General features: G+C 43.2%; 1 protein-coding gene across 9 annotated transcripts in view; it reads right to left on the reverse strand.

The window, feature by feature from the left end:
- Erc2 (ELKS/RAB6-interacting/CAST family member 2) overlaps positions 1-27,502 on the reverse strand; it is an 893,871-nt gene that overhangs the window by 188,832 nt on the left and 677,537 nt on the right. For all 9 annotated transcript variants that reach the window (XR_009057130.1, XR_009057128.1, XR_009057129.1 and 6 more), the window contains one exon: positions 17,774-17,921. Coding sequence is in view for 6 of the 9 variants with exons in the window: in XM_057769470.1 (XP_057625453.1) it covers positions 17,774-17,921 (148 nt within the window). In the remaining 3 variants the exon portion in view is untranslated. The remainder of the gene's footprint in view (positions 1-17,773; positions 17,922-27,502) is intronic.

Raw genomic sequence — 27,502 nt, forward strand, 5'->3', positions numbered from 1 at the left:
TGACTATTCTTATAATGGAATATGTATAAACCACCCAAAAGAATGGTATATATTTATATTTATTAAAAGAAAAGCATAACATAACATAGGTTGAACAGAGATAAAATAAAATCAGATTATCAAATAATCTGTTCATAGTAAATAATATATAAATATCTGTACATAAATGTATATGTATGTTTTTAAGCACATATGAAAAGGATTTACATTAGTGGGCATAAAATACTGATGACCATCACTAGATACTTAGATTTCAAGGTAATGTTTTCTCTTTTATTCTCTCTTATAAGATGTGAATACTTAATGCATGTCACACACAAAATCACAATTACTTTTCTATATCATACACAAAAAAGATGAGATAGAAATTGCTTCTCATATAAAATATAAAATGCTATGGAAATCATTTCAGTTCTGCAGAAGGGACAGAAGTTTGGCTTTCGGGGAGAAACAGAGGAGCTTAACTTGAGAGGACCAGACTCCTGCCATCTTGTTTTAACAAGCCAGACAATCCAGAATTAAGTGGAGGCCCCTGACTAACTGGTCATAGCCCTTCCCCTTTCACCCTAGTTTATTTCCCCCCTTCAAATTCTGGTGTTTCTTAGCAACCAGCATCAGCAATGTTTTTCTGGTTTGTAAAATACAGTGACTTCCTCCTCCAGGAGGTCTCAGAAACCTGGCCCCTTTCAAATACTAAGGAATTCCTACTTCACAGCTGTAAGAAGAGGCATGACTGGAGATGCACACACACAGCTGGACAGAAAGGGAATAAAAGTTCCCAAGACCCTGTCAGGCTCTGGACCAAGGCTCCAGTGCCAAACTCAAATCCTCCCCAAAAGCTCTGGGGACCTCAGCTGGATCAAGTCACTGTCCATCTGAACTTAGCATTGTGGGCCAGAGATAGGAGTCTCTTTGGTTGGGTCTTTTCAAGTTGAGCGTACAGCTCCAAGCTCAGGAAGCGGCTGGAGTACAGCAGTATAGTAATGTATAGGGTAAAGTCATGCAAGAAATATTTGTCTCATTCCCACACAGTCAACTTGGTAATTATATAGGAGCTTGGACATTAAGGACCCAGACATAAAGGGCTGGGTTAAAAGTGTAATTAAAGCTCAGAAGCAACATGTGCCCGGGGATATTATACTACATAACAACAACAAAGAAAAACATACAAAATCAAGTGGCGCATTGGGGTCTGCTCTTTACTGGCTTTGGGGGGAAAAGTCACATTAAAGAATAATGTTTCATAATGACTATTCAGGAGCAGACAGGAGTCGGAAAATGTTAATAAACTAGGTCTTTAGTTCTCTGGCATTTTAAGGTTAATGGACCAAGGTTCTCTCCAATTTTGAACCTTTATGGGACACTTTATTTGACATTTGTGCTACAGAGAAAACTCCTTCAGATGCCTGCATCTTATAACTGTATAACTAAAAGAAGGTTATATTTTTTTCTTGGGGTGACTGGGTGGAGATGCCTTAAACAAAAGAGCCAAGCCATACCCAACTGACTTCTATAAAGTCTATACACGATGAGAACATGGGAGGTGCCTAAGATTCGACAGGCTCTCTTGAGCTGAGATGATCTTCTATCTCATCACAGGAGATATTTTATCATTAATTGAAAATTCTGGTTCCAAGCTTGCTTTGTGTTGACAGCTTTCATATCACACTCTTGCTTGGGAGAGCACAATGATTTCCTATTGTCTTCTGCATCTGCTAGAAATGGCTCAGCTTGCTGGGCAGGGCCAACATCTCCCTAAACTATCTATCTCCTCCCAGCTTCCTCCATAGAAACCCTCCCAAGAATAGTCTGTCTCTAATTACAAGGATATACAGAATTGGCCCTTCCCTAGGGCTTCTCTGGTTTGAAACAAGCCCCTCTCTACAAAACCAAACTCTTCAACTCCATCAGAGCTGGGCTCAAGATGTACTCTGTTAAGAAAATTCTGGTAACTGGGAGTGTCCAGTGAGCTAAGAAATCTAGAAGAGGGGTCAGAAGCCCTGAGCCAATGGCTAACACTAAGCCACATTGTTAGCCATGTAGCCTACCAGGGTGAATGAACCTTTGATTCAATTCTGACTGTGACTATTTTTTAATCTATGTATATATGAGGCACCACATTGAACCCGGGAAAAGATGAAGTTCAAAGCCACTGTGCTGAGTATGTCTCTCTGCTTCCTTTCAAGTTCTTGTACTTTCTCTTCCCATTGCCTCTCTTACTGATTAAAAACTTTGGGTCTGAAAACAGGCATGAGCATGGCCTGACTCTGCCCTGAATTAACACGTGGTTTGCTCTAGAGTTAGAATTCTTTTAATTTCACCAGGGTGTAGATCTGACATCCTAACATACCACTAAAATTCGAAGACAATGTTATATTTGACAATATATTGTTTCTTCTGTCCTTTGTTTTCATTGAACTTAAATATAAATGAATCATAATGAATGAAGAAAAATACAAATGGGAACCAAGACTCTATTTCAGATATCTCTAGGTGAGAGCCATCATCCACAAATCTATGAGCAGGTCATGCAGAGAGGGGAACAGGGGTTGTGGTTTTTATTCTTATCTGGGTTCCAGGGACCCTTCAAAAGTCATTTGGCTCTGCACACAGTACAGAGGGACTGTTCTTGTCTTTGTTAAATCAAATTTTTATATGGAAATAGGACAATTTAAGGTTCTGTTTTTGGGAGAGGTTGACGGGAAGGTACAGCTAAAAGACCATATATGACCACTCTTCCAGCAAGCACTGAAGGGTTAAAAAAAGTACCTGCTTTCTCCTTGTGGATTTGCCCCAGAAGATCCTTAACTCATAAAAGTCTACAAAGCAGTTCTGCTGAAGCAAAGTGTAAATTGTAATCATGACTACAACAAGCCCATTTAAATATTTTTCCATCCGCAATACCGAGTGATTCAGTCACCTCAAAAGCCAGACAGAGCCATCACACTCTAGAGATTCCAGTGTATGAGGAGTGACTGACCACCAAACCCTGTGAGATCAAAGAAGAGGGGAGGGATAATTGCTTCTGACCCAAGCAATTTCAAACACTCGGCAGTGGCTTTCAGCATGCAACTGTCCTGGCTAAAAGAGGAGAACTTATTTCCAAGCATATTTTCTAGACTCAATAGCAGCAATGGGAGCCAAATGACGGGATCCGCCTGAGGTGGTGCCCGAGCAGACCTGGTTCAGGAGTGTGGGATGCCTGGCTCACAGCCAACTTCTTGACCTCTCCTTGGAAGAAGGAAAGATCAACGACGTCAGTAGGCTTCTCTGTCTTCCCCTGGAGGGCTTCCTCTGTCCTCAGTGAAGTTGCCATGAAGTGGATTCATCACACAGCATTCTAGTATTTTCCTCAGAGAAGTCTTAGCTTTCTACTTCCTTAACTCTTTTGGTCTTGGTCAGAACATTAATATTTTCTCAATAGCATGGTTTGGGGCTTTTTTAAGTGGGAAGAAATTACAAAACTCGGATATTCTGGTTTGTTTCAAAGAATATGTTCTCAGCAATAGTCTGATACTTTTCTCCTGCAGGGGCGAGCCATAGTTGGCTGTGATTCATCTCTTTCCACCAGTTAACAATAAAAAATTATGTCCCATTCTGAAGAAACAAAAGAAAAATTACAGTGGAGTTGTGCATTTCCTTTTCCATCCCCAAAGAGAATCTGAAAAATGGATTCAATATGCCAAATTAAGCCATGAGAACTTATCCATATCTGATAGGGGTTAGCAAATGTTATAGCACTGAATGTGGCTTTGACATAATTTATATTCCAAATTCTAAGGCCCTGGGTGCAGCATGGTCTGATTCCAGTTCTGACACAGCAGTTGCTGTGCTGTGTCCTCTGAGAACCCTTATCATGTGTATGACAAACTGGAGGCTCCTCGTGTGACAAAGGAAAGTTTCTTTACACAGCAACAGCACCCACGAGCCAGACTGGTAACTAATCTTAAGGAACTCACTGCCACAGTGTTAAGCGTGGTCATTTCCTTGCAAGTCGAAGCAAATTGTCTGAGAGCAGAAAGCTTGATAATGTAACCTACCTTGTCCTTGGCCAAGACAAGGTGTCCACCTGCAGCTTGGATGACTCCAGAAGTGATCTTAAAAGTACATCTTTGGAGCTGGGAAGATTAGGACTCCTAAACCTTGGACTAGCAGCTCTGGCGGGGTCTGTTCCACTCCACTTCTATCTAGACTTGCCAAAAGCACAAAGAGGCAACTGGGACATTCGCTCATTGTATCTGCTATTAAGATAAATCAGCAACACTTCAGTGTCCCAGCTTCATAAAAAATAATTCCTTAGAGACACTGCTTCACTCTCCAAAATATCAACTGGTTACTCCCTTGCCTCACCAAGGGTTGCATCATTAGAAAGCTCAGGAATGCACAGGCCTTTTCTGAGAGCCAAATCTCAGCTCTGAAAGCCTCAGAAACCCTTGGCCCAACAGGCCTCCTGTTGCCTGGACACACATGACCAGGGATGGGACAGATGGACATTCCTTTTCCAGAAGGAAACACTCCATATTCATCTAGTTGTTTTAAAAAGCCATATGTGAGCTGGCAGCGGTGGCGCCTTTAATCCCAGCACCCAGGAGGCAGAGGCAGGCGGATCTCTGTGAGTTTGAGGCCAGTCTGGTCTACAAAGCAATTTCCAGGACTGTTTCACCTAGAAACCCTATCTCAACCTCCCCCAAACAAAACAAAACAAAGAAACCATGTGTGTTCTTTCTGCTTCATTTATGGTAATTTTGATAATTCATGATCTGGTACATTGAAAAGCAGAAGAGGGGAATTCTGGCACCCTGAAAAGCAGAAAAAGGGGATCTGTTTATAAATGCTCATGCTCAAATTCCTCCTTGGTCAGAGAACAGGTCAAGTGGACTTTGGCCTATGTTGAGAGACTGTCAAAAGAGATTGTTTGGAATCATCATTCCTATGACACTGCATGGAGACCCCGGCAGGCCCCATCTGCACATTCCCACACCGTTGTAGAACTCGCATGGCTTTTAAAATCGGGTCACACACGGAATGTTTTAAATCACACATCTCTGTGGGTCAGGTAGCAAACAATGGACCCATTTTACAGGAAGGCAAGTTGACTTGTTCATTCTCATCCAATCAGCAACAGGAGACGAGTCCAGATTACACTTGCTAAAGGAGTAAGCTTTGAGTCCTCCCTCCCTACTCTCACTGACTCCTCAAAGACTGCTTGTGAAGGAGCAGCTGAACCCTGGGAAGAAAGGAAGGACGTGGAGAGTGGAGTCCTTCTGTGTGGAGCTGTTGAGCCAGTTCATCAGCACTCTGACTGATTTCACTATCTGCAAACTGGACATGGCGATGATAACCTGACATCTTCAATCTTCTGTGCGGGCTGCAAGAAAATAAACCAAAGGACACCATTGTGCCTGGCATATTGCTCATTTAAGAAGCACTGGCTGTGCTCACAGTGTGTGGAACAATGCATCCTTCTTCCTTGATTGTAAGCTCTATGAAGGTCAGCACTACCCTAACCTGTGCACCACGCGCTGTGAGTGTGCCTGTGCTGGATCAATCTCGGCACCACCAAAGCTCTGAGGATCTGGGAGGTTGGCGAGCTCATCCTCTTCGCCATACAGAAAGGCACTGAGTTCTTGAGAGATACATCAAATGCACTACCCAAGTTTCCCAGGGTGCTGGGAACAGAGTTGGGCCAGAACCACACTTCTCAGTTCTACTCTTAGATCCTGAACCTTCCATAGCTGCTGGGACCTTCCTGGTGAGGTGTGCCATCTTTGTCATTGAAACTTAAAAAGCCAGTCACAGACCCCAAACCCAGAAAGCCTGACAATAGAAATGGCCTGACCTTGTGATCTCAGAACCTCCCTCTTACTCCAGCCTGCAGAAGGCAGAGTTGATGGTTGGGGACAGGCTGTGTTTGTAATTCTAGGTGGGCTTGCCCAAGAGAAAGAGGAAGTAAGGCAGCCACAGCACGAACAGCTAATTGGAGGTTTCTGGACACATAAGCACAGTCCTGCATTTGGCCTGCTGAGGTGCCATTCTTGAAAAGTTTCATGTTTTCTGGGATGATAGTGTTCCCTGTGATCTGAACTTGTAACCCTTGCACACGGTTCCATTACCAGACGGTGTCAGGGAGCACTAGGATGCTGTGCTCAGCAGGCATTTCCTAACGACCATATTAGGGTCAAGATAAGCCGGAGGAGCTTGGGCTGTTGTATGCACTAAAAAATAAATAAATAAATCTCATTTAAACAGTGGTGTTGTAGGGTTCTGGCTCCCCCACCTTGTCAATTCGGTAACTGCACTTGGAGAGCAGACTGAAGAATGGACTCAAGCCTTCTGGCTAAGTGTATTCATTGAGTGCTCCACATGAGTGCTCCCCCCAATCCCTTTATTTTACGTAGTCTTCCTTCAATGTGTCTTTCTCAGGGATCCCCATCCTGAAGTCCTTCAGAAAACATCAGCATTAGGTTTTCCCACTGAACTAGCCATCACTGCACGACTCCTGTTAGATGTTTATATTTGCCTCTTCTTTGTCTCAGCCATTAGGACATGAACTCCTTCCAGTGAGGGCTTTTATCTGTTTTGCTCAATGGAACATCCCCAGAGTCCAGAGCAGCACCAGAAACATAGTACGTGCTCAATTAACACTTGCTTTCTCACCCCCCCCAACCCTCCCTCTCTCTTGGTTCTCTCAGTTCCCTGACCACTGGAAGAGCCTAGCAGCAGCCTTCCCACAGTGGTTAGTGGCATGTATTTAGAATAGAGTCTGGCAAGACTGAAGTAAGAAGTTGCCAGTTGCCTAAGCATCAGCATTAGCAAATGAAAGATGTATTTACAGAAGAGAGCTATCCTCAATTCTCTAAAATCTTCAATAAGCAACCCCAACTTCAGTGACTCCACTTTGGGGTTCAGGGAAATAATAAAAAAGGCTACATATTTAAATGTTCATTACAGTGTGATTATAAGAGCACAAACTAGGAACAAATCAAAACCCCCAAGTACAGGGGAATGATAAGAATTAATCTGCTTTTGATAGCTTTCAAGGGGACTCAGGAAACACACACAATATGAATGTATAGAGAGATAGCAAACTCTGCATTCTTCTGTGTGTCTTGTCTACAGACCAATGTCTACACAATGGAATGTAGGAAACTGTAAATCTTAATGACAGTTACTTCTGAGTGGTGGGATTATGAATGATACCAAATTTTTCTTTAGATTTTTTTTAAAGTTTTTCTAATGAGGATATATTATTTCTACGCCAAAATATTGACATGCTTTCTACCATGGAAAAGTTCATGTAGCAATGGCTATACAATGGGATCGTGCACAAATCAGTAAAAAACATCGAACACAAGAGAGTCTGAAACCTTTACATTTGCTGTCTACCTTATTGCAGAGTCAACAACAGCAACACAGTCAGCATCTTAAGATGGAGTTAAATAAGCAAGAAGAAGATGTGATCTATGCCTGTGCGCAGTTTTCTGCCTGGTGCCTGCCTGCAGCCCTGCACAAGCCCAGGACAGCGCAGACTGGCCTCCAGAACAGTGCAGATCCACTGCAGCATGGTGTGGCTTGGACACGGTTACTGAGGGGCTGAAGCACAAAGTCAGAGCAAAGGGCTTTTCATCCATTCTGAAGTTCAGCATCAGGAAGACACAAGGGCAGGACGCTGGGATTTTTCCTCATTCATTTGAAATGATAAGGTGGAGACAGCCCTAAAGGACTTTTAATTATGAGGAGTAGGGAGGGGTGCAGCGAAGGAAGGGGGGTGAGGGACAGGGATAGGGACATCAGGATCAGGAGAAACCGGTTTTTTAAATATGTCAAATGATGAGAAAGAAGTTGGAAAACCGCTGAGGAGAAAATCTTCAAAGAATTACCTTGAGATCAAAACCCTGCAGCCATGGGCAGGTAGGTACCAACATCTCAGGGAAGCCAGCACTCTCAATGGGATCCCTGGTGTCAGGATCTGGTGATACAGGAAGAGACAGGGCACCCTCTAAAGCCGGCACAAGGAAGCCTGGGATCACCAGGGCACACTGGATCCAGATGAGTGCGAACAAGTGCTCGGAAGGAACCTTTCTAGGCTTCTTATTTCTCTCTCTCTCTCTCTCTCTCTCTCTCTCTCTCTCTCTCTCTCTCTCTCTCTCTCTCTCTCTCTCTCCTTCTTTTGCATCATCTCCTGTACAGAGCATGCAAGAGGATTGGTTTGAGACCTGCCTGGGTTCTGCTTCTACCCCTTCCTAGAACTGGCACCACACAGTCCCAGTTCTTTGTCTCTGCATCTCTAGATAGGATTCTTAGTACCTGGGTTTCAAGGTTCCTGGAGAATTAAATGAGGGAATATATATATATATATATATATATATATATGTTTATTCTGTTCCAAGTTGAATTCAAAACCAATTACTCCAGCCTAAAATATGCACATTAAAGTAATAATGAAGAAGATTGTACCACACAAGCCTTTAAACAACGTCACCCTAAGATCCATACGTCAACACAATGTGACAATTGAATTCTTTCTCCTTACAGCATCGGCACCTTGACAAACCCAGAAAACCTGATGGTTCACTTGTCCCTTATGATGCCCTGTGCTGATGTGGAGACATCTTATCTGCACTCTGCTCTGGTGGTCGACCTGCATTTGTTGGAGGCGGTAATGAAGAGGTTAAAGTTGAGGGGATTTCAAACATGTCTAATCCAATAAGAGGCTTGGTAAAACATGCGTTATCACTTAAAGAATAAATGTTTAAAAATAGAGCACAGATGTGCAATTTGAATGAGAGAGAGGGAGGGAAGGAAGAAGGAAGAGAGGGAGGGGAGAGGGAGGAAACGAGAGAGAGAGAGAGAGAGAGAGAGAGAGAGAGAGGGAGGGAGGGAGGGAGGGAGAGAGAGAGAGAGAGAGAGAGAGAGAGAGAGAGAGAGAGAGAGAACGCAGCAGCAGCGCAGCGTGTGAGAGATCTTCTTGGCATCTGCACACAGTTTTGTTTTGTTCCCTAAGCCTACTATTCTGGTGTGTTCTGCCAACATAGAGGTACTATTTGGGAGCTTCAGATCACGGAAGTTGGCAAGCTGCTCAGACCCAGTCCCCACATACATGTTATATTCGCCTACTCATTAAAATTTCATTTTTATTTTGCTTTTGAAACATATGGCTTGGGCTGTCCCAGAACTCATGATCTTTTCGGTTCAGACTCCCTCCCACAAGTGTTCAGATTACAGATTTTGCCTCCTAGCTCCATGATTTTCCATAAACAGGAGGACATAATGGTAATGCTGCTTTCTTCAAGTTGTTCTGCTGAAGAAAACCAAACATAAGCTAAAAGCATTTATGCCATTTTATCCTATAACCAGTATGCAAAACCCTTTGTCACTGTGACATACACCAGAGAGAAAAGGTTTTAAAGGATGAAAAATTAGCATGGCTCACTGATTCAGTGCCTATCTGCGGGCTGTACCGTTTGCCACTTGTGTGAGGTAGGATAGATGGCAAAGGGTCAAGGAGAGCAGAGTTACTCCCCTTATGGGTGCCAGGATGCAAATGGAATATGGGAGAAAATGTATGTCTTCTAAGGGCAAGTTCAAATGACCTGCTTTCTTCAAATAGGTTTTAGTCTCTACCTTCTCCCAAAGCCTTCGACATAAGAACCTTTTAAAAGTGAGCCCCCTCATAACTAAACACTAACAACTAGAAATACCTATTCTAGGAACCTTGAAATATAATAGGAAGCATCCAAATTAGACAGGGATTTGTCATAAAAGGCAGGCTTCTCATCAGATACTTCAGCAATTTCTGCTTCTGCAAGAAGTATTCTTTGATCCTGTGGGCAAGGAAATACTTAACAACAACAACAAAGAAACAAACAAACAGAAAACCTCTCATCTACCCCAAGCAACAGAAATTTTCCCTGTCTCTTTCATGAGTGGCTTTACTGGTGGTAGAAACAATAACTGTACAATCAGTGCTCAAGGATGAAGTCATTGTCTCCTAGGTTAGAGTGCCGACATATGCCAGAGGTTCTCCACCAAAGCATAGAAACAGGAGCTAACCTGTTCACATGACTTTCTGACCAGACTCACAGGTGGTCCACCAGCATCCCTTTCATGGTCTAGGAAGACGTCGTTCTAAGAAGGTCTGGAGGAACACACAGATAACAGAAAATAGTTGGCCTCCACAGTCTTTGAACATACTCTGGGCTGCACTGGTGGTGGGACAAATAGATTCCTTGAGTGTTGGGGTTGAGGCATTAGCGTAGGAGAAGGAAATTATGCAGGCTGAGATAGCAGATCAGAATTCTGTCCAAATACAGGATATTAACAACAACGACAACAAAAACATTTTTAATAACACTGGGTTTTGCCTCCTTGGGAACATCCAGCCTTTGACCTTGGAGAAGGGATCTGAGCATGTTTGAAGGGGGTTCCCTGTAGCATTCTTCAGCCCAATGCACTGAAGTCAAAGATGGAGATGTGGCTACATCCTATCAGGGGAAAACGGACAACTTAGCCCAGTGAGAGTCGGCTGGAACAACCAATGCATTTGCATTGTGGCAATTCAATCTGGTGTAGGTCTGTGATGCATTACAATGCTGGGATCAAATCAAGCTTTGTTGGAGCTCATCCAAGCACAACAAGAGGCTATGGGAACCCTGCTACATGGAGCTCCTCTATTGCTGTTTAATTGTGCTTACTCCACACACTATAATAGTCATTTACATACAATGCAAGAGAAACAAAAGCGGACAATGGCGTTCCTGACTCTCAATGAGAGGGGACAGAGCTGGCTGATCAATGGGTTGCATTTGGCTTTCACCTCAACATGCTCAAGTCAGGCTCATATTCAGTTGTGACTAGGATCCCAGCCTCAAGAAGCTCTCTCCTGGTCACTTTCCAGGGTAGCTTCTCTCTTCTGCCATGCACGGCCATATCTGTTTAGCTAATCCTTGAGACATTCCTGACTTTTAGACAACCCAAGGGAGGCAGGGAAGATTGTACTCTAACAGAGTATCCTGTGATGACCTGGCATGACCGACCAAATGTTTACCAAGACACAGGCCCTCGCTGCCACTCTGGGGAAACAGTGAATCAGTGGGCCTGTCTTCTCCTTTAACGCCTTCCTGCTCCCAACTGACCTGCTTATTTCCTGATGGCTCAGAGCGATGCCCAGATCTGGAAGGAAAGGAAAACAGAACCCAAGCACAATCTATCTGATCTCAGAAGTATTCTAACTGGTTCTGAGAAATAAGCTGGTTCTAATTTTCCCTAAACAATGGTGTCTGGCCCTCATTTAAAAAGGCATTTTCATCAAGGATGTGCCTATCAGTGCTTCAGCAACAGGGAAGCATTTGGGAATAAGGCTTAGGGGGTAAGATTAAGATTTAAGCTTTCTTCAAAAACCCTTTAGCAGCAGGCAAATCCAATGGTTTCAGAATTAATTATTTTGAAGTCAGCCCCCCTTTTTTTCAAGGGCAAAGGAAAGGGGTTGGGGGCTGGGGCTAGATGCAAGACAACAAGACAACAAAAAGATAGTAATTTTCGATAATTTTTAAGAACTCCCTAGAGGACGAAAAAAAAAAACAACAACAAAACTTAACTCATTCCCAGTTGAGAGCCACTCCCCAAACTGCACAAATCTGGAAGCCAGATTTTTTTTTAAGAGGTGGGGTATACCATTAGAGGTGTATGCTTGTGAAGGAGCAGAAATGCTAAAAAAATAAAAGTTAGATTGACTCAGTGCCTCCTCTACCACACTGTGCCTCATCTTTTCTCTTCTTTTTAAAACTGCAATGGGAAACAGAAGGCTAATCTGCAGGGCTCCCTCACTCCTAGAAACTCAGTGTCAACACTCAAGGAGTATCATAGGCTTCCTTCATTGGCAGGCAGAGCTGGAATTTCTGAACTCACTTCACATCACCTCTGGCTTTCCTGACAGCTGTTTAAGAGGAGTTAAGGTATTTCTCAGCAAGTTGATTAATGAGACTCTCAGGAGTTGCCAGCATTGGAATGGAGGGGTCCCTGCCTAATGAGAATCCTCTGCTATATCTGGGAGCTGAGTGACATTTTACTCAAGAAAGACCCAGGACGCTGGAAGGGATTCAAAGGAGAACAAGGTTAAGAGATTTGGATGAAGGGCTCAAATTCACCACCCTTTCAAATGCTTTGGGCATGGGACAAGGCCCCAGCAAATGCCTTATGATGCAGCAGAAAAGGAGAAGTACCCTTTTGACCTCTCTACCACCTTCAGGAGAGTCTAGGACCCTCGAGTGAGACTTAAGAGGTAAAGTATTGACCAAAGGGAATGCGATACTACCAATGCCCCATTTCTCATCCATTCATGCATTGAACAAGTGCTTGCTAAAAGTTTACTATAAGCCTGCAGTTGTGCTGGGCCAAGAGACATGGTGAACAAAAAGGTCACAAGGTCACCTTCTTGATTGGAGATCATAAAGTAGCAAGGCAAAAATCCATCTGTTACAAGCGTTAAGAAATCGACATGTAAACAGAGTAAAGGGGTAAAATGGAGGCTGTGGCCCAGTTGGGAAGACTCCAGAAGGTTTTCCTGAAGAAGTGAGAGAGAATGAAAGAGCAAGTGAAGAAAAGAGGGGAAAGTATTCTTGGCCAATGGAATGGCATGTGTAAGGCGTACACTGGTCTCAGTCTTTATCCCCATACCAAGGAGAAACAAGCAAGGGTTTCAGTAGTCAAGACTGGAGGGTAATGAGAGCAAAATGAGACTGATCTTTAGAGAAGATTCTGTTCTGCTCATTGATGCCAAGAACGGCCCAGCTGCCAGCTATACTTCTAGGCTTAGACCACAGAATCACGGGAAGGTGCAGCAGTCCGCCAGCAGGCTTAGTGCTGAGGTTGCCAGTAAGTGAAGGGAGCATTCTAACAAAATACTTTGCTTTAGGACAAACTGAAAATCTCAGGACATGTGACAGACTGGCGTGAGTCTTTACTGTAGCTTCACTGGAAGTGGCAATGCTTCTAAATATGCAAGTCAACTCCTGAGGACCCTGGGAAGTTGCATCACTGGATGCTGAGATATAGGTGTTGGAGGGACTAGGCTCTGATCTTGGGCTGTGTTTATTCTACTTCTTGATTGTTGAGAATGTCTAGTCCAGAGAAATCTCTTTTAGCAGACACTATACCAGAGTCGTGCAGAGCTCACTTCACCCCACACACATATCTTGCTGTGTCCCACTACAGCCCATTCTTCCTCACTCCCATCTGCTGCTCTCTCCTGATCTGGCAGCTGCCCTCTTGCTCACCCCTAGCAGCACACTGGCTTGCCTACTGCTTCCTGAACTGAATCCTGTGTAAGGGTTTTACACAGGTTGTCCATTTCATGGAATATTACTATGCCAGAGACCTGCAAGACTCCCTCTCCCTCTTCTGTTTCACCTTTGCTCAAGGTTCTCCTTACTGAAGAAGCTTTTCCTATTTAATTTAGTTTTAATTTTCTGCCCCCAAGTACAAGTCAAATACCTATAGGGAACTCGGTCTTACCAAGAAACCAAGCCTTTTTCTTCTTTATGGTCTGAAATACTGGAATTGGCTGATACCTGTGAAATATGGGACCAATGAGTTCGTTCAAGGTAAGGAGCACACTGGGTCTAGTTGTCTTTATCCTAATTCCCAGGGGAGCTAAAGAAGGTCAACCATACCACAGTGTTCAGCCTAGCAGGAGCTAAGGAGTAGCACTCCACCAGCCTTGGAGCCCAGGTCTGCACTGCAGGGCACTATGATGGTGGTTAAGTCATCTGGCCTCTTGGAATGTTGGCTTGGGAAATTTCAAATCAAGATGATGTATGCCTTTCTCATCATGGTAGGGAAACAGATAAACCCCCAGCACCTAGCAGAGATCGTGGCATAAAGAACATAAGCTGGTTGAGTGCTGATGAGAAAAAAAAGACAACAGTGTGCATGTGTGCGGGTGTGCGCATGTGTGTATGCGTGTGTGTGTGTGTGTAGTAGTAGTAGTAATTGGTATGGTATTTAGAATCTAGCAATCATGCATTCCCACAAGAAATGATCTTTGAATGTCCAGTTTGTGCTTAGCATGGTTCAGTGACCATGGGGATGGCTAAATGAACCACTCTGTCCAGTCACCCAGGACTGAACAGTGGGGAGACTTCCTTGGTACAAGATACACTGACTAAAATGGCAGTTTGTATAACATGGTTTCTCTCATGAACCAGAGCCTCACTGCCTGTTCAGACACAAAAGCAGCTGACCCCACAACCTTCCTTAACTTCCATTTTCCTTGCCTCTGAGAGACATATGTTCTCCCCAGTCACCCCAAGAGGAGAAAACAAGAGCTATCTAAGGCTCACTTTTCCTGGTCAGTATCTATCTCCACAGGCTGCACCCACAAACCAAGGAAATTTAATGAGTAGCATGGGACTCATCAGACTGAGCTGAGACTGGGGTCTAGGGATCTTGACATGTCTGCCCGATGCTCTTCCAGTGCTCGCGCGTTAGGGGAAAGGCACTGGGAAGACTAGGTGCTAGCCCCCGTCTGCTCTCCACCGTACTTCCTCATTTGTTCTCGGCGAGCAGCAACTCTCAGCGGGGTGTACTACAATGGCAAGGAATAAAAAATTAAACCGTCACTGAGGACTGGCGGTACTGGTAATTAGAAGTCGTGCAGCAGTGGCAATAGCAGAAGAAAGAGGCCGCATACATAAATAGAACACTCGTTACGCGCCAGGAGTGTGCAAAGCACTCTAAACCACTCAAGTCTCCGGATCAGTTTATTAGCCTGATACACAAAGGAAGAAAATGAAGATCAGGGAGATATCTGAAATCATTCGGAGAGATAACAATCAGTCTAGATAACAGATTCAAAGAAAGCAGTTCAACCATGAACGTCTTCGGTAAAAACCACTGAAGACTGCGTGGCCTAAGCAAAGAGCTTAGCCTTTCTGGACACTGTCTTCCTCTCTCTGAGAGCGTCAAACTCCCAGTTCATTGGAGTTTGATGAGTGAGTTCATGCAAAGACCTTAGACTCACCCCAGCACATGATAGAAGCTCACAACTAAGACTAACTTCTAAGGCAATCCAATACCGAAGTCTAAGAACTCCAGGCTGGCATCGGTGGAAGTCTTACCTGGGCATTTAAGCAATGACTTACAAAGTGCCGGAACTTCACAGTTTCTGGAAATATCCTGTTAGTTGTCACTCAGGATTCTTTCCGCATGTGATGGGGTGTGTGTGTTTTGGGGATGGTATATAGTCCTAAAGCCTAAGGCATACTACCAGCTGTAGGTCTTTGGATAATAATTCTACACCCTTGAACCTGAGTTGTGTTCCCTTAAAAAGGAGAAAATTCTGCCCCATATATGCAGAGCTGCTATGATGATAAGGGAAAATAAACCCCTGAGGGGCTGTGAACACATAGCCCATACCACAGCAAACACAATAAAAGGGAGAAAGAACTGACATTTCAAGTAAATGAATGATTATTCTTAGAGTCGTAATCACTTGCAATGAAGATACCCAAATGTGGGATTTTTATCACCGTGTGGTAGGTGGGGTAGGAGGAAGAATTTCAAAGCTGAGCGTGTCACCAGGGAATCTGACTTCCTTCTTTCCTCTTCCTTTCACCATGAAAACCCTTCCAACTTTGCCTCACTCTAGGAGGAAGCCTAACTCACACAGTTAGGATTTCCAAGAGTCCTATGACCCCCAAGCTGAACCTGCCTCAAGAGTAAAGGCTTTGTGGTTCCCCTCAGTTCTTACTGGCATTTGCGAAAGCAGTTATGATGCTGAAAAAGAGAGAGAAAAGGAGCTTAATTTAAAAAAAAAAAAAAAGAACTGAGAAAGGTAGAAGTGATATGGAGAAAAATGTACCTAAGAGTTGGAAAGGAAAAGCAATCCCCTGTGATTGGTCGTACCGCTCCTTCCCCCACCCCTGCTTGGCAGCCTGACCAAGCTATTTGACTCTGAAGGATGGCCACCACGTTTGGAACCACTGGGAAAAATAAAACCAACAAAATGATACTACAGATCACAAAATGATGTTGTCTTCTGTGTGGTCCCAGACTTTATGGCCACCAAATCCTAGAAATCTGCACAAGAAGTCACAATCAAGATAAAAGTAGTTCTTCTGTATTCCCACCCTCCACAGTGGGGTGTGTCTCCTTAGCAGCTGACTGACCTGAGACCTTTGGCTCATGTGTGCATCGTAGCTGGAGCCGTGGTACTTGGCCGTAAAATCTGGGCTGTAGCCAGCATCACAATTGCACGGTATATTTGAGCACGGGGGCTGTTTCCTAGGCCTATAAACCTGTGGGAGAAAGCTACAATGGTTAGGTGCAGGAGGGGAGGGTGCTAGGTGCTCAGGGAAAAAATTAGGGGAAAGCAAAGAAAGAGGCTCATCTTGACTTCCTAAGGCCAGGTGGTTGGAAAACCCAATGAAGAAGATGCACAGCCCCAAACAGAGGTCAGTTATAAGCAGTCCCCGAGCCCCGGGAACAACGCTAGCGAGGCATGCCACTCCGTGGAATGACCCCAATGTCTGGCAGCAACTGAGACCCTCCCTCTGCAAGGAGAAGGTTGTCCAGGCATGGCAGGGTTCTCTCTCTGTCTTTCAGCAAGGCAGTCCTATGGGAAATGGACTCAAGCTCACTGCCAAAGAATGCCTTTTCCTTCCCAGTGAAGGAAAGAGATGGCATTTTGCAGGGTAAGGAGGCTTATTCCAGGTTCTATGTTCAGCAGAGTTCATCTTAGCAGGTAAAGAGTCAGTCCCAGGGTCCCAAATCCATGGAGACATTCTACATAGTGACCATGTGCCATTCAGAGAGTCCCACGGGTTCTAGTTGAAATGTGGCGGCCATACATCCTTGAGCTGAGTAGGCTTGATAAAGTAAGAATCCGAATGGATATGCTTAGCCACTGCTCTACCCAAGTCCTCATCATATATAGAAGTGATTTCTCCACCCCCAACCCATGTTGGGGAGAGAACACAGGGCTAGTCAAATTCCCTACCACTGAGCTACACCTTGGTCCTTTGCCAAGTTACAGACGGTGAAGAAAGATCATCTACAGATTTTAGAGATGGCTTCCCAGTTACTTCAGGTACAATCATTTCTTCTCAAGCTCCTTCCAGAGAGCCCTCCCTCAAGCAAAGAGCTTTCGGTAAAAGTTAGGATTCTCCCTCCTTCCATTTCTCTAAGACGAACAAAATGGCTGTGAGAAGGAAATAAAGGATAAAGGGGCCCAAAAGGTGACTTTAAATTAGAATGGATCATGGCAGGCAGGTCTCTAAGTCTATTCTAGGGGGACTAGAGTTGGGAGATGCTCCTTCACCAAAAGATCCTGGAGGAATCAGCTGGAGAACACAAGCTGGAAGCAGAGAGGGAAGGAACCTCTTGAACTAGATGAGCAAGTTCATCACAGAGCCCGGAAAGTGAGCAAGACGGAAGTGAAAGATAGTGTCAGAGTTTAACTAGGCATTTCTCGGGTTGAACTAGAAGTGGGAAGCTACTGAAAGGGAGAGCGCTGAGAGCTACTTCTGGAGGATGATGCAAATACAAAAGAAAGAAAAGCGATGCCAGTTGCAGGCCATACAAGCCCAGCCGCATGCACATTAACAGAGAAGCGGTAACGTGGTGTTCTAGCAACAGTGCAGGCCGTTCTGCTCCTACCTGGTTGTAGCTGCTTGAGCTGCAGAATAGGCATGGGAGAATGAAGAATAGCAAAACCCAGGGAAAGCACCGAGGCCCCAGAGCCAGCAAGACACACCTTGCGCGCAGGACGCCCCACCTGCTGCTTTAGCTGATGCACCAGCCGGTCTTTCTCCCGCTTCAGAGCCATGACTTCTTCCTGGGTCTTTTTCTTTTTGGAGGCAGACAATTCCAGCAAGGCAATGTTTGCATCTTTTTCACTAATGGCCGCAAGAAGTGCTTCCTGTCTGGTAAGATAAAGATGATTGTGATTCTTTTTGCAAAATGAAAAACAACAATAAAAGTCTTCAAATAATTGACATTTGTAATTCAACTGAGCCACAGACTCCGACCTCTGCAGGAAAGAATTATACACAGTGCATAAGATGAGCTACGCTTGGCTCTCAGATGGACAAGGTAGCTGGGTCAGAATCACTAAGATTGGCTCATTGTGTCATCTGATTTAAGAGTTCTTTCTAAGGCTTCAGAGATACAGTGACAAATGAGAAACGGGAGGGGTCAAGATAAGTATCTATTCCTAACACAATTGTATCCATCCATCAACCCATCCATCCATCCTCCAAGTAAAACTCTCTGTCTCCAAGGCAACCCAAAAAAGCAGGCAGCAAATTCACTATCATGTGAGATTTTTTTAATATGACTCTTTGTTTCTGATGCCAGGTAGAGATCTTCCCAAGGGTCTCCTTTCCATTTTCAATTGACTCAGTGAGTGTGACCCTTGTTTTCATTTTGGAGGCCTTGCCTGTGTCACGCAGCTCCTCTGCCTCGAGATTCCAGTCCAAATGTGTCTTCCAAGAGAAGTCTGTTCAGTTAGCAGCTTTCACAGCTGCTCCACCTGTCACCCTGAGTCCCTGCTTGGATTCTGTCACATCATACTGATCCCCATGGTACCCTTCACCATTTGACAGGATAGCTCATGCTTACTACTTGTGATGCCTATGAACTTGAGACCTCATTTATTCTCAGTGCTCAAACATTGATTCTACTAATAGATATATTCATTTTATTTTATTTTATTTTACAAACTTTGAAAGCATCATTGGCCTTATTTTTTCCTCTTAAAAAGTAAGAAATCTAGGGACAGCAAGATGGTTCAGCAGTTAAAGGTACTTGGGTCACAAGCCTGATAAAGTAACCAGAGTTCAGCTTCCTGCAACCTAGCTCCACCAAGCTGTTCTCTAACTTTCACATACCCACTGTGCATACATACTACACCCTCCCACATCATCATGCATTCAAGGATGCATGCACAAACATGTGCCTGTATGCACACACACACACACACGCATGCACACACACACATGCACAAATAATAAATAAATCTACTTATGGCCACGGCCTACTTAGAAGTCTCCAGCTGTTTCCTCCAATCTTTACTTTTCAAGATGTACTGTTTCAGACTGCAATGTGGGATCGTCTGGGACAACCTTTGACAAGCAGATGGCTTTATTGGGGTGTGTTTCATGGATTCCTTCTCTTCCCCTACCCCCTGGGTCATTTCTGAAACATTCTATATGTTTCAGAAGACCTCATAGCTCCAATAAAGCCTCGATACTGGGAACTCTTCATGCACTTAAGTCCAAGACTAAAACCTGGTTTTTAAACTAAGACATGCTTCTGGGCTGTATTTTCTTAACCCTATCATCAGAATTGCCCTCTTCAAGATACTTGGACAACGTAGTCATTATTTGAATCTCTGACCCCTGTGGTTGCCTCCCTCCCCACTTTTTTTTCATGACAGGGACATGCATGGGTTTTTATGGCCTCCACTAATGCCTGGCAGTAAGAGCTTCTGCCAGAGGCTCAAGCTGATGGATGCATGGGTGGAGCACATCAGGAAATAGCTCCACTTTTCAAATAAAAACTGGTATAACTCAGAATACTTGTAATAGCATCAGTACTGGCTTCACAGGATAACGTGTTGAGATGGAAGACCTGCTTTTACCCAGCTTCACCAGCTAACGTGTTGAGATTGCAAACCTGCTTTTGCCCACCGTCACCAGATAACATGCTGAGATGACAGAACTGCTTTTAGCCGGCTTCACTGGATGACGTGTTGATATGGCAGACCTGCTTTTACCAGGCTTCCCCAGATTACATGTTAAGATGGTGAACCTGCTCCCCACTCTACAGGTGTACACATCTCTCGAAAACGCTGTGCCAAAGAGTCTGCGTGGACTTCGCAGTGGGGACAGCCCATATGTACAGGCTTACATTCCAGTTGTATTACCTACCCATGGACTCTTCACAAATACATTGTTAAAAATGGTGACTGAGAACTGAAAATACTTTTATTTTAAGTTTTTGAATGGCTGAACCAAATTTTTACATACAGGGACAAAAGCAGATATACTTAATTTAAACCTCCTAATCGACTCCAACATTAGTCATTCATTCTTTCTACCAGGCCCAGGTACAACACATAGGTTCCTGCAATGTTTTACTCCACCCTAGGCTGGCGTCAAAAATATTTTTTTTCCATGAATGTTACTTAAAAGAAAGAAGCTTGTAAATCCCTATGATTATTTCTTTATGGCTATATGAAGCCACTGAAAATGCTGATAAAATTGGTGGTGTGAAAGCATTTAAGGTTGCTGGGAAACTGTTCATTAGGAGTCTTATGATTTCATACATTTTAGAGGCGAAGGGATTACCTTCTTTTCTGGTAAATCATCTTTCCAGAATATTCGTATAGCAATGAGCTTTCACAGACACAGGTGGCCTCTTTCTGGGTCAAAGGGCAAGATAGGTTTACTATACCGTATCATAGTGATATGCCATTGCCTGTTATTACAAAAGCAGGAGCAATGGGCAGGCATGCCATCGCCTCTTCCAGCTCCCTAATCTCAGAGTTGCTCACCTGCGTGAAGACGTTCATCTGATCTCTATGGGACCAAGTGGGATAGATGCAAACACACTAATGCTGATCACTGAAGCAATAAAATGTTTCATCTCTGGCACAGGTGTCTCTCCTTATCTCTTGCACTCACATTAGACATGGGGAGCCTGCTACAAGCCACTAGAGGTGCCTCAAACTCTCCATATCTCCTGAGATACTGCATAGCATCCACCAGGATCCTGAATGGTGAGTATGAGAGTCATGGAGTTCCCTTGACTAGTTTCCTGCCTATTCCTTTCTACGTTATCCTTCCTCCCGCAAAGACATCATCAGCGTAAATGCAGAGGACTCTAAGGAAATCTTGGAACTCACCAAGAAACATCGGGTACAAGCTTCCAGAGCTTTGTAGATTAAAACATTTTCATTGAAGGAATGACATCCTGTCTGCCATCCTCAGCCTTGAGGGCACACAGGGGCACACAGTTTTCACACGTGCAAGCCTGGGACCATCCAGGTCGACTCCCACTTGAAAAATGTGGAGAATCTCCTAACAAGGTTTTCTGTGTCTCCTTTGCCCCCTTTGTCCACTCTCCTCTTCCAAACCTGGATGGTGCACAGCTTGACCAGCAACTTTTAGACGCTACCAGAACCCAAAGACAGCATTTAAAGCTTCCTCTTACCCCAGAAGCCTAAAATTTAGAATCTTAAGTGTTTAATACTGACTTTTTCTTTTATGACACTACTAAAAGCCCAATAACAACAATAAAATCATTATGAATATAATAATATTATGATGAATTATGACGAATCACAGATATAATGATATTATTATCACTATTACTATGGCCAGGAATTGAACCGGTGCACTATGTAGCCTTGATAAGCACTCTATCAACTGAGCCACATAATTTGTTCCAATAAATCAATTTTTAATTCTGACTTTAGTGCTAAAAATACGAATTAATTTCTAATTTTTTATAGATAGTATCAACAAAAACAACTCACAAAACAATTCTGGTACAAGTACTTTCAAGGCCATTCACCAACATTAATACTCTAAATAATCTATTTGGTTCTTCATATTTTTATTTTGATTGACAAAACTGTTTTATATATGTTTGTGCAATACAATTATTGAATTTGAAGTAAAATGTATTTAATGAAGATCATATACATTTTGATCTCCTCACTGAAATATTGGCTAGAAATTAACGATTCCCCTTAGAATATTGAGACTTATAGTAAATAACTGCATTATTTAAAACGGTAACTATCATAAGGTAATAAAAATGCATGAAGATACAAAAGCATGATGACATCATCCATCAGGACATTTGCAAAGGTTGAGATTTGCCTCTGTTTGCATTCGTACCACAATCTATGCCAGGCTAAGGCTCTACGTTGGCAGAGTCATTGCACTGTGTTTTATTCAGCTGGCTTCACAAAATGACTAGGGGGAGAATTCACGAAACTGTTTACTACCTGTAGTATTTTTAAATCATTATGAGCTAAATTCTGTGCAGTTACAGATTTTCATCATATTTACTTTAAAAATATTCTTTTTCACAGTGACAGTGAACATCATTTAGTAAAGATGAGCTTTATTTTGCCATCCTTACATCAAACATCTACACTTTTACAGTTCCTGGGCACCCTCTTGCCAATACATGGCCACAGAGCACCCACGCTCAAGTACTTCACTGAAGCATGAAGACCTGCTTGAGAGAGCAGAGTGGGAGGCTGGTGTGAACTATTTCTGTGCTTCCCCATGAGAACTCTGCTTCAGCCACCTGAAAACTTAAAAATAAAAATATTCTCAGTTATGAAGCGCCATGTTAAAACACGTCAGCTTAGAAGATGCACAAGTCACAAAAGGCACGCCAGAGACACAAAGAGAAATCCTTCACTTTCCAATAAACACCTTGCCTCCTGCACCCAACACTGGGCTTACTCCGCTTCAGAAATCGATTCTGTGTCACCAGCCGGAAGTGTTGCTAGACCTTTAAATCACTTCCATCACTCACGCTACCCTTTTCTCGTATTCGCGGACATCATAAGAATTACATATAAATACATCCTTAGCGTTTAGTGTGGTTAAGAATAGACTGGAAGCTTGCAATATTATCCTTAGAACACTGCTCGGCACTAGTATACAGTTACTGAGGTAATCTGTCTGGGTACCAAAATATAGCTTAAAATATGAAAAGGAAGCCCAAATATGCTAGCAAAGAAGATAAGATAATGCAAAGAGAAATAAATCGCTGGGGTCTGCTGTGTGCCAAGCTGAGAAAGTGGAGCATAGACAGCGTTTTATCAAAGTGCAGCCTAAACAAATGTCAAGGAGAATAACTTCTTTAACAAATATGGGCAACAATGGAAGGGAAAGAGGGGGAGCTCTGCACCCTTCATGCATTTAGTAGGGGTTAACAATGGATAAAAATACGCACGGGAACACACTTAATAACCCTCAACTGTCATTCACTTTGTAGGAGGTAGTCAAGACACAGCTAATAAAACACCAGAAAAAAATGGTTTTAGCCACCCTGAAAAACATCCTCCAGGGGCTAGCACAAAAGAGGGCTGAAGGCTACCTTCTGCCACGATAAATGCCTCCTTTGTGTGTCGCCCGTGACTAACCCTCACAAGGAGAGCTTCGGTATTGGCTGACAGTAATACAGCTATGGCACTTATTACCGTCAATTTAAAAGGGTGCACGATAAACATTTCTGTTTCACTCCCTGCTGCTGCCATTCTGCTAATGATGATTTGAGCTTGGAGAGGGGAACTAAAATTAATTTTAAGAGTTTCAAGTGAAGCAAGCCAATTAGGGGCTGTTATAAATTGGACCAGAGCAGAAGCAGTGAACACTTTTTTTTTCCTTGGGGCTCTTGTTTTAGTTAGCTGACCCATCTTTAGGAACACATTCAATTACAAAAGCAGATGCTTGAAAAAACTGCATTCCATGAAGAAACATTTGGATAATGACATACGAGGGTGGGCCTACATTATGTATGGTGCTCAGCCTCGGGCAGTCATGCTCCAATCAGACTGTGGGGGAAAAATCCGCTCAATCAACTTTTCCCAGTTAATTGTTGTTTTCTTTCCCTTATGACCCTGAATCTTCAACCGTAAGTTCAGTAGGAGGTGACTTAAGACAGCCGGTGACGAAAGATCTTGCTCAAAACAGTCTCTCTCTCAGCCCTGGGTGAGTGCTAGGAGGAGGTTAGCTGTGATCACTCTGGCGAAGGGCTGCTCATCTGCTTCTGTTGCAAAGGTGTCTTTTCAAATGGCAGCTGAAGATAGAAGTGGTCTTTCATATCGATTAACATTCACCCTGCCTACTGACACAATGAGGCGCAGAACCAGTATTAGAGCTTTTGCAAAAAAGTGACGTAGATCACTCAAGGTGTGATCTACAAGGTGAGATGTATTTGAGTCTCATCACAGACCAAGAACAGAGCAGATGCATAAAGCAAGGCTCTGGCAGACCGGACTCTATAGTGTAGCTCGCTCTGTTACTCACCTATACCTGACCTTAAAAAAAAAAATAGCTAATTCCAATTACCAAGGATGCTGTCTTTGAAACTTCATAGAACCTGACTGGGATTTCCTATCACAGAGGCCACAGAGTCTTGGGAAAGTCCTTTGCTCAACGCAGCAGCTTCCACCAGAATTCTAGCTTAATATGTGACCCAGCGGGGTAGCTGGTCAACCGAGCTCTCACACGGGGACACCTGTGGTACTGAGATGGCAAACGCTAGCATGTGTAGCCGTAAGGAAGGGCAAGTGCCGTGAATATAACAATTGATTTCCCCACATGAACAAGGCTTAAGGCCAGAGGAAGTGGACTGTCAGCAAAAGCTGCTAGCCCCACCCGAAACCCAGACAATTTCTATCCCTTTGGTGAAGTTGATAAAGAGGCAATGAGTGGAAGAAGAGTTGGGGGGACTGTTGTCTAGTTACCCAAGTCTTAGCACTGAGGTATGGCTGATTACTGTGTGCTAGATGCCAAAGCAAGACACTGGGGCAGGGAGGGCAGGGCTGGAGGCAGGGACGGGGGACAGAAACTTTCTTAGTTTCTTAAGAAAAAGCTTACCCACATAAATAAAGTATCACTGGGGTAGTTTCGAGAAGGTACCATTCTTTACTGCCTGAGCTTTGCCATCAAACATTCTTACTGCTTACTGTTTAGCTAACTGGGCAATCATTTAATGTCTCTGAAACTTAGATTTCCTTGTAAATGAACCAAGGACAATAACTATAAAAATTAAATGTAATAATGCACACAAAGACCTTTGTTCGGTTTCTGACTAGATCATGTGATATATGCTAGCAATTGCTATTACAGAACACCAACACCATCAAATTTAGAGATTTGAAAGTTTTGTATGGTGTATACCAGGCCCCTTTTTGCATTAAATATATTTAAACATGTAATGAGTCTCTTACTTTCAAGACAGGGTTTCAAAGAAACTCCTAAAATTGGTTTCTGTTAACTGAACATTTGACTTTCATGAGCTGACATCTGTTTCACAAACAAACTTAAAGGAGAAAGCAGATTTTGAGTGGGTCTGTGTACCACAGGAAAGTGGCATCCCAGACAGCCAGGCCTGACTTGGTTACTAACTGTTCAGTGTCTCTCCAGCCAAAAGGCCACACAGGAGTGGGGAAGCTGTGAGTCCATGCAGTATCGGGATGGGGAAATGGGAATGTATTCTGAAAGGTAACTCTTTGAAAGCCAAGGTCAAGTACACAGTCAAACCAGTGTCAAACAACTGCAAAACAGCAACAAAATCCTCCCATTAAAAACAGTTTACAGAAGGCTGGAGAGATGGATCAGTGGTTAAGAGCACAGAGTCCAGAGGGCCTGGGTTCAATTCCCAGCACCCACATGGCAGCTCGCAACTGTCTATAACTCCAGTTCCAGGGGATCTGACACCCTTCCCACAGACATGCCTGCAGGCGAAACACCAACATCCATAAAATACAAATAAATTATTTTTAAAAATCTTTATAATAACTGGTAAATGTGGAAATGTGGAAAAGTGGAAGGCAGGGAGGGTAAGAGGAATGGACTTCCATCATCTAATGCATGGTTATGGTTAGATGTCAAGACTTGATCCTTAACATCATTTGTTTTCTGGAATGAGAAGGATTTTCTGTTGCCATTTACTTCCAGTAAGACCATTCTGTGTGAAACCAAACACCAGAGACCTGAGGGGTTACTGATGACCGACAGTGAGAAATCATGTGTCTGGACTTCCCTGTTGACAAATTTTGCTTAATGTCTACCTAAAAGAAATAACTGTTTAGGGGCTGGAGAGATGGCTTAGAGGTTAAGAGCACTGACTGCTCTTCCGGAGGTCCCGAGTTCAATTCCCAGCAACCACATGGTGGCTCACAACCATCTGTAATGAGATCTGGTGCCCTCTTCTGGCCTGCAGGCATACATGGAGGCTGAGCACTGTATACATAATAAATAAATAAATCTTAAAAAAAAAAGAAAGAAAGAACTGTTTGGTTGGTACTCAGCAATGGCTAGAGAGTAAGTCACCAATTTCAAGGGTTAGCTCACAGGGTACTTGTTCATTTGTTCCTTTTATTGGCAAGTTCCAGATGTAAACATGGGGAAGGAAACAATGCATCACATCTGTATGTCTTATGAACAATGGTGTGGCCAGGCAAGGCTGCAAGGAGGACTAAGAAGACGAAGACATAATACCTGCTAGAAAAGAGGCTGAAAGAGATGTCTTCTAACTGAAAGCCCTCTCTCTTGCTGTGCACACAATGAATTGGCCAATAATTTAGGATAACCTTTCCCTGGGAAATTAGATGCTGTTGAGGTATCTTCGTCAAAGATATAATTGCCCATGCCATGTCTGTTACTTTGAGAAGTCTGGATTTTAGGTCTGCCATCTCATGGCCATTGCCATAAATATTGTCATTTTCTTTTCTTTACACCCGTGTTCCACCCAAGTAGCTTCAAGTCTAACATTTATATTATTAAAAAGTGACAAACAGTACTCATTTTTTTTTTTTAAAAAGAAAAGGACATTGACACAGGACAGATCTACTTTGAATTCTAATTTCATTTCTGCCAACATTTCTTCTTTTCATGAATATAAAGATTCAAATGGCCATTTATCAGCTGCCAATTTATTGATACCAGATTGGCTGCTGAAGGATCAGTTAAAGGTAAGAGACTTCAGCTGACTGGTTTTTCTGCTTTTATTGTCTTTACTTTAGAAGGAGATCACTCACTGGACACAAAATTGTTTCAGCATTTATGAACTTGCCAGGGAGTTGGTAGAAGAGCAACCATAATAAAACTGATTATAAATCCTCTGCAATGATACCAAGAGGATGGGATTTCCTGAAAATTATTTATGGGCCAAATGATTGAGATTACACACACATACGTGAACATGGTGAGAGAGAGAAGCGAAACTGTATTCATGACTGCTCTAAACAAATGGGAGAAACTGCTCAGACGCTGTCATAAAAACAGAAGCAGCCTGCCTGATGTCTGCTCACTACCATTTGCCGTGTGCATCAACGGGAGAGAAAAATTAAGTACATAATGGTTTTCCTGGTGAGATTTTTGTCAATATAGTGTGGCCTTAATCTAAACAGTAGAGTTATATAGGATTCCCTGCTGTACGCTGTGAATATGTTTTATTACCATTGGCTAATAAAAAAGCGCTTTGGCCTACGGCAGGGCAGAATAGAACTAGACAGGAAAACTAAACTGAATGCTCGGAGAAAGAAGGCAGAGCCAAAGAGACACCATGTAGCTATTGAAGAATAAAGATGCCAGAACCTTACTGGTAAGCCACAGCCTTGTAGTGATATATAGATTAATAGAAATGGGTTCATTTAAGATGTAAGAACTAGCTAGAAATACACCTGGGTCATCGGCCAAGCAGTGTTGTTATTAATATAGCTTCTGTGTGATTATTTGGGTCTAGG

The sequence above is a fragment of the Chionomys nivalis genome, chromosome 5, assembly GCF_950005125.1.
Source record: "Chionomys nivalis chromosome 5, mChiNiv1.1, whole genome shotgun sequence".
NCBI lineage: Eukaryota > Metazoa > Chordata > Mammalia > Rodentia > Cricetidae > Chionomys > Chionomys nivalis.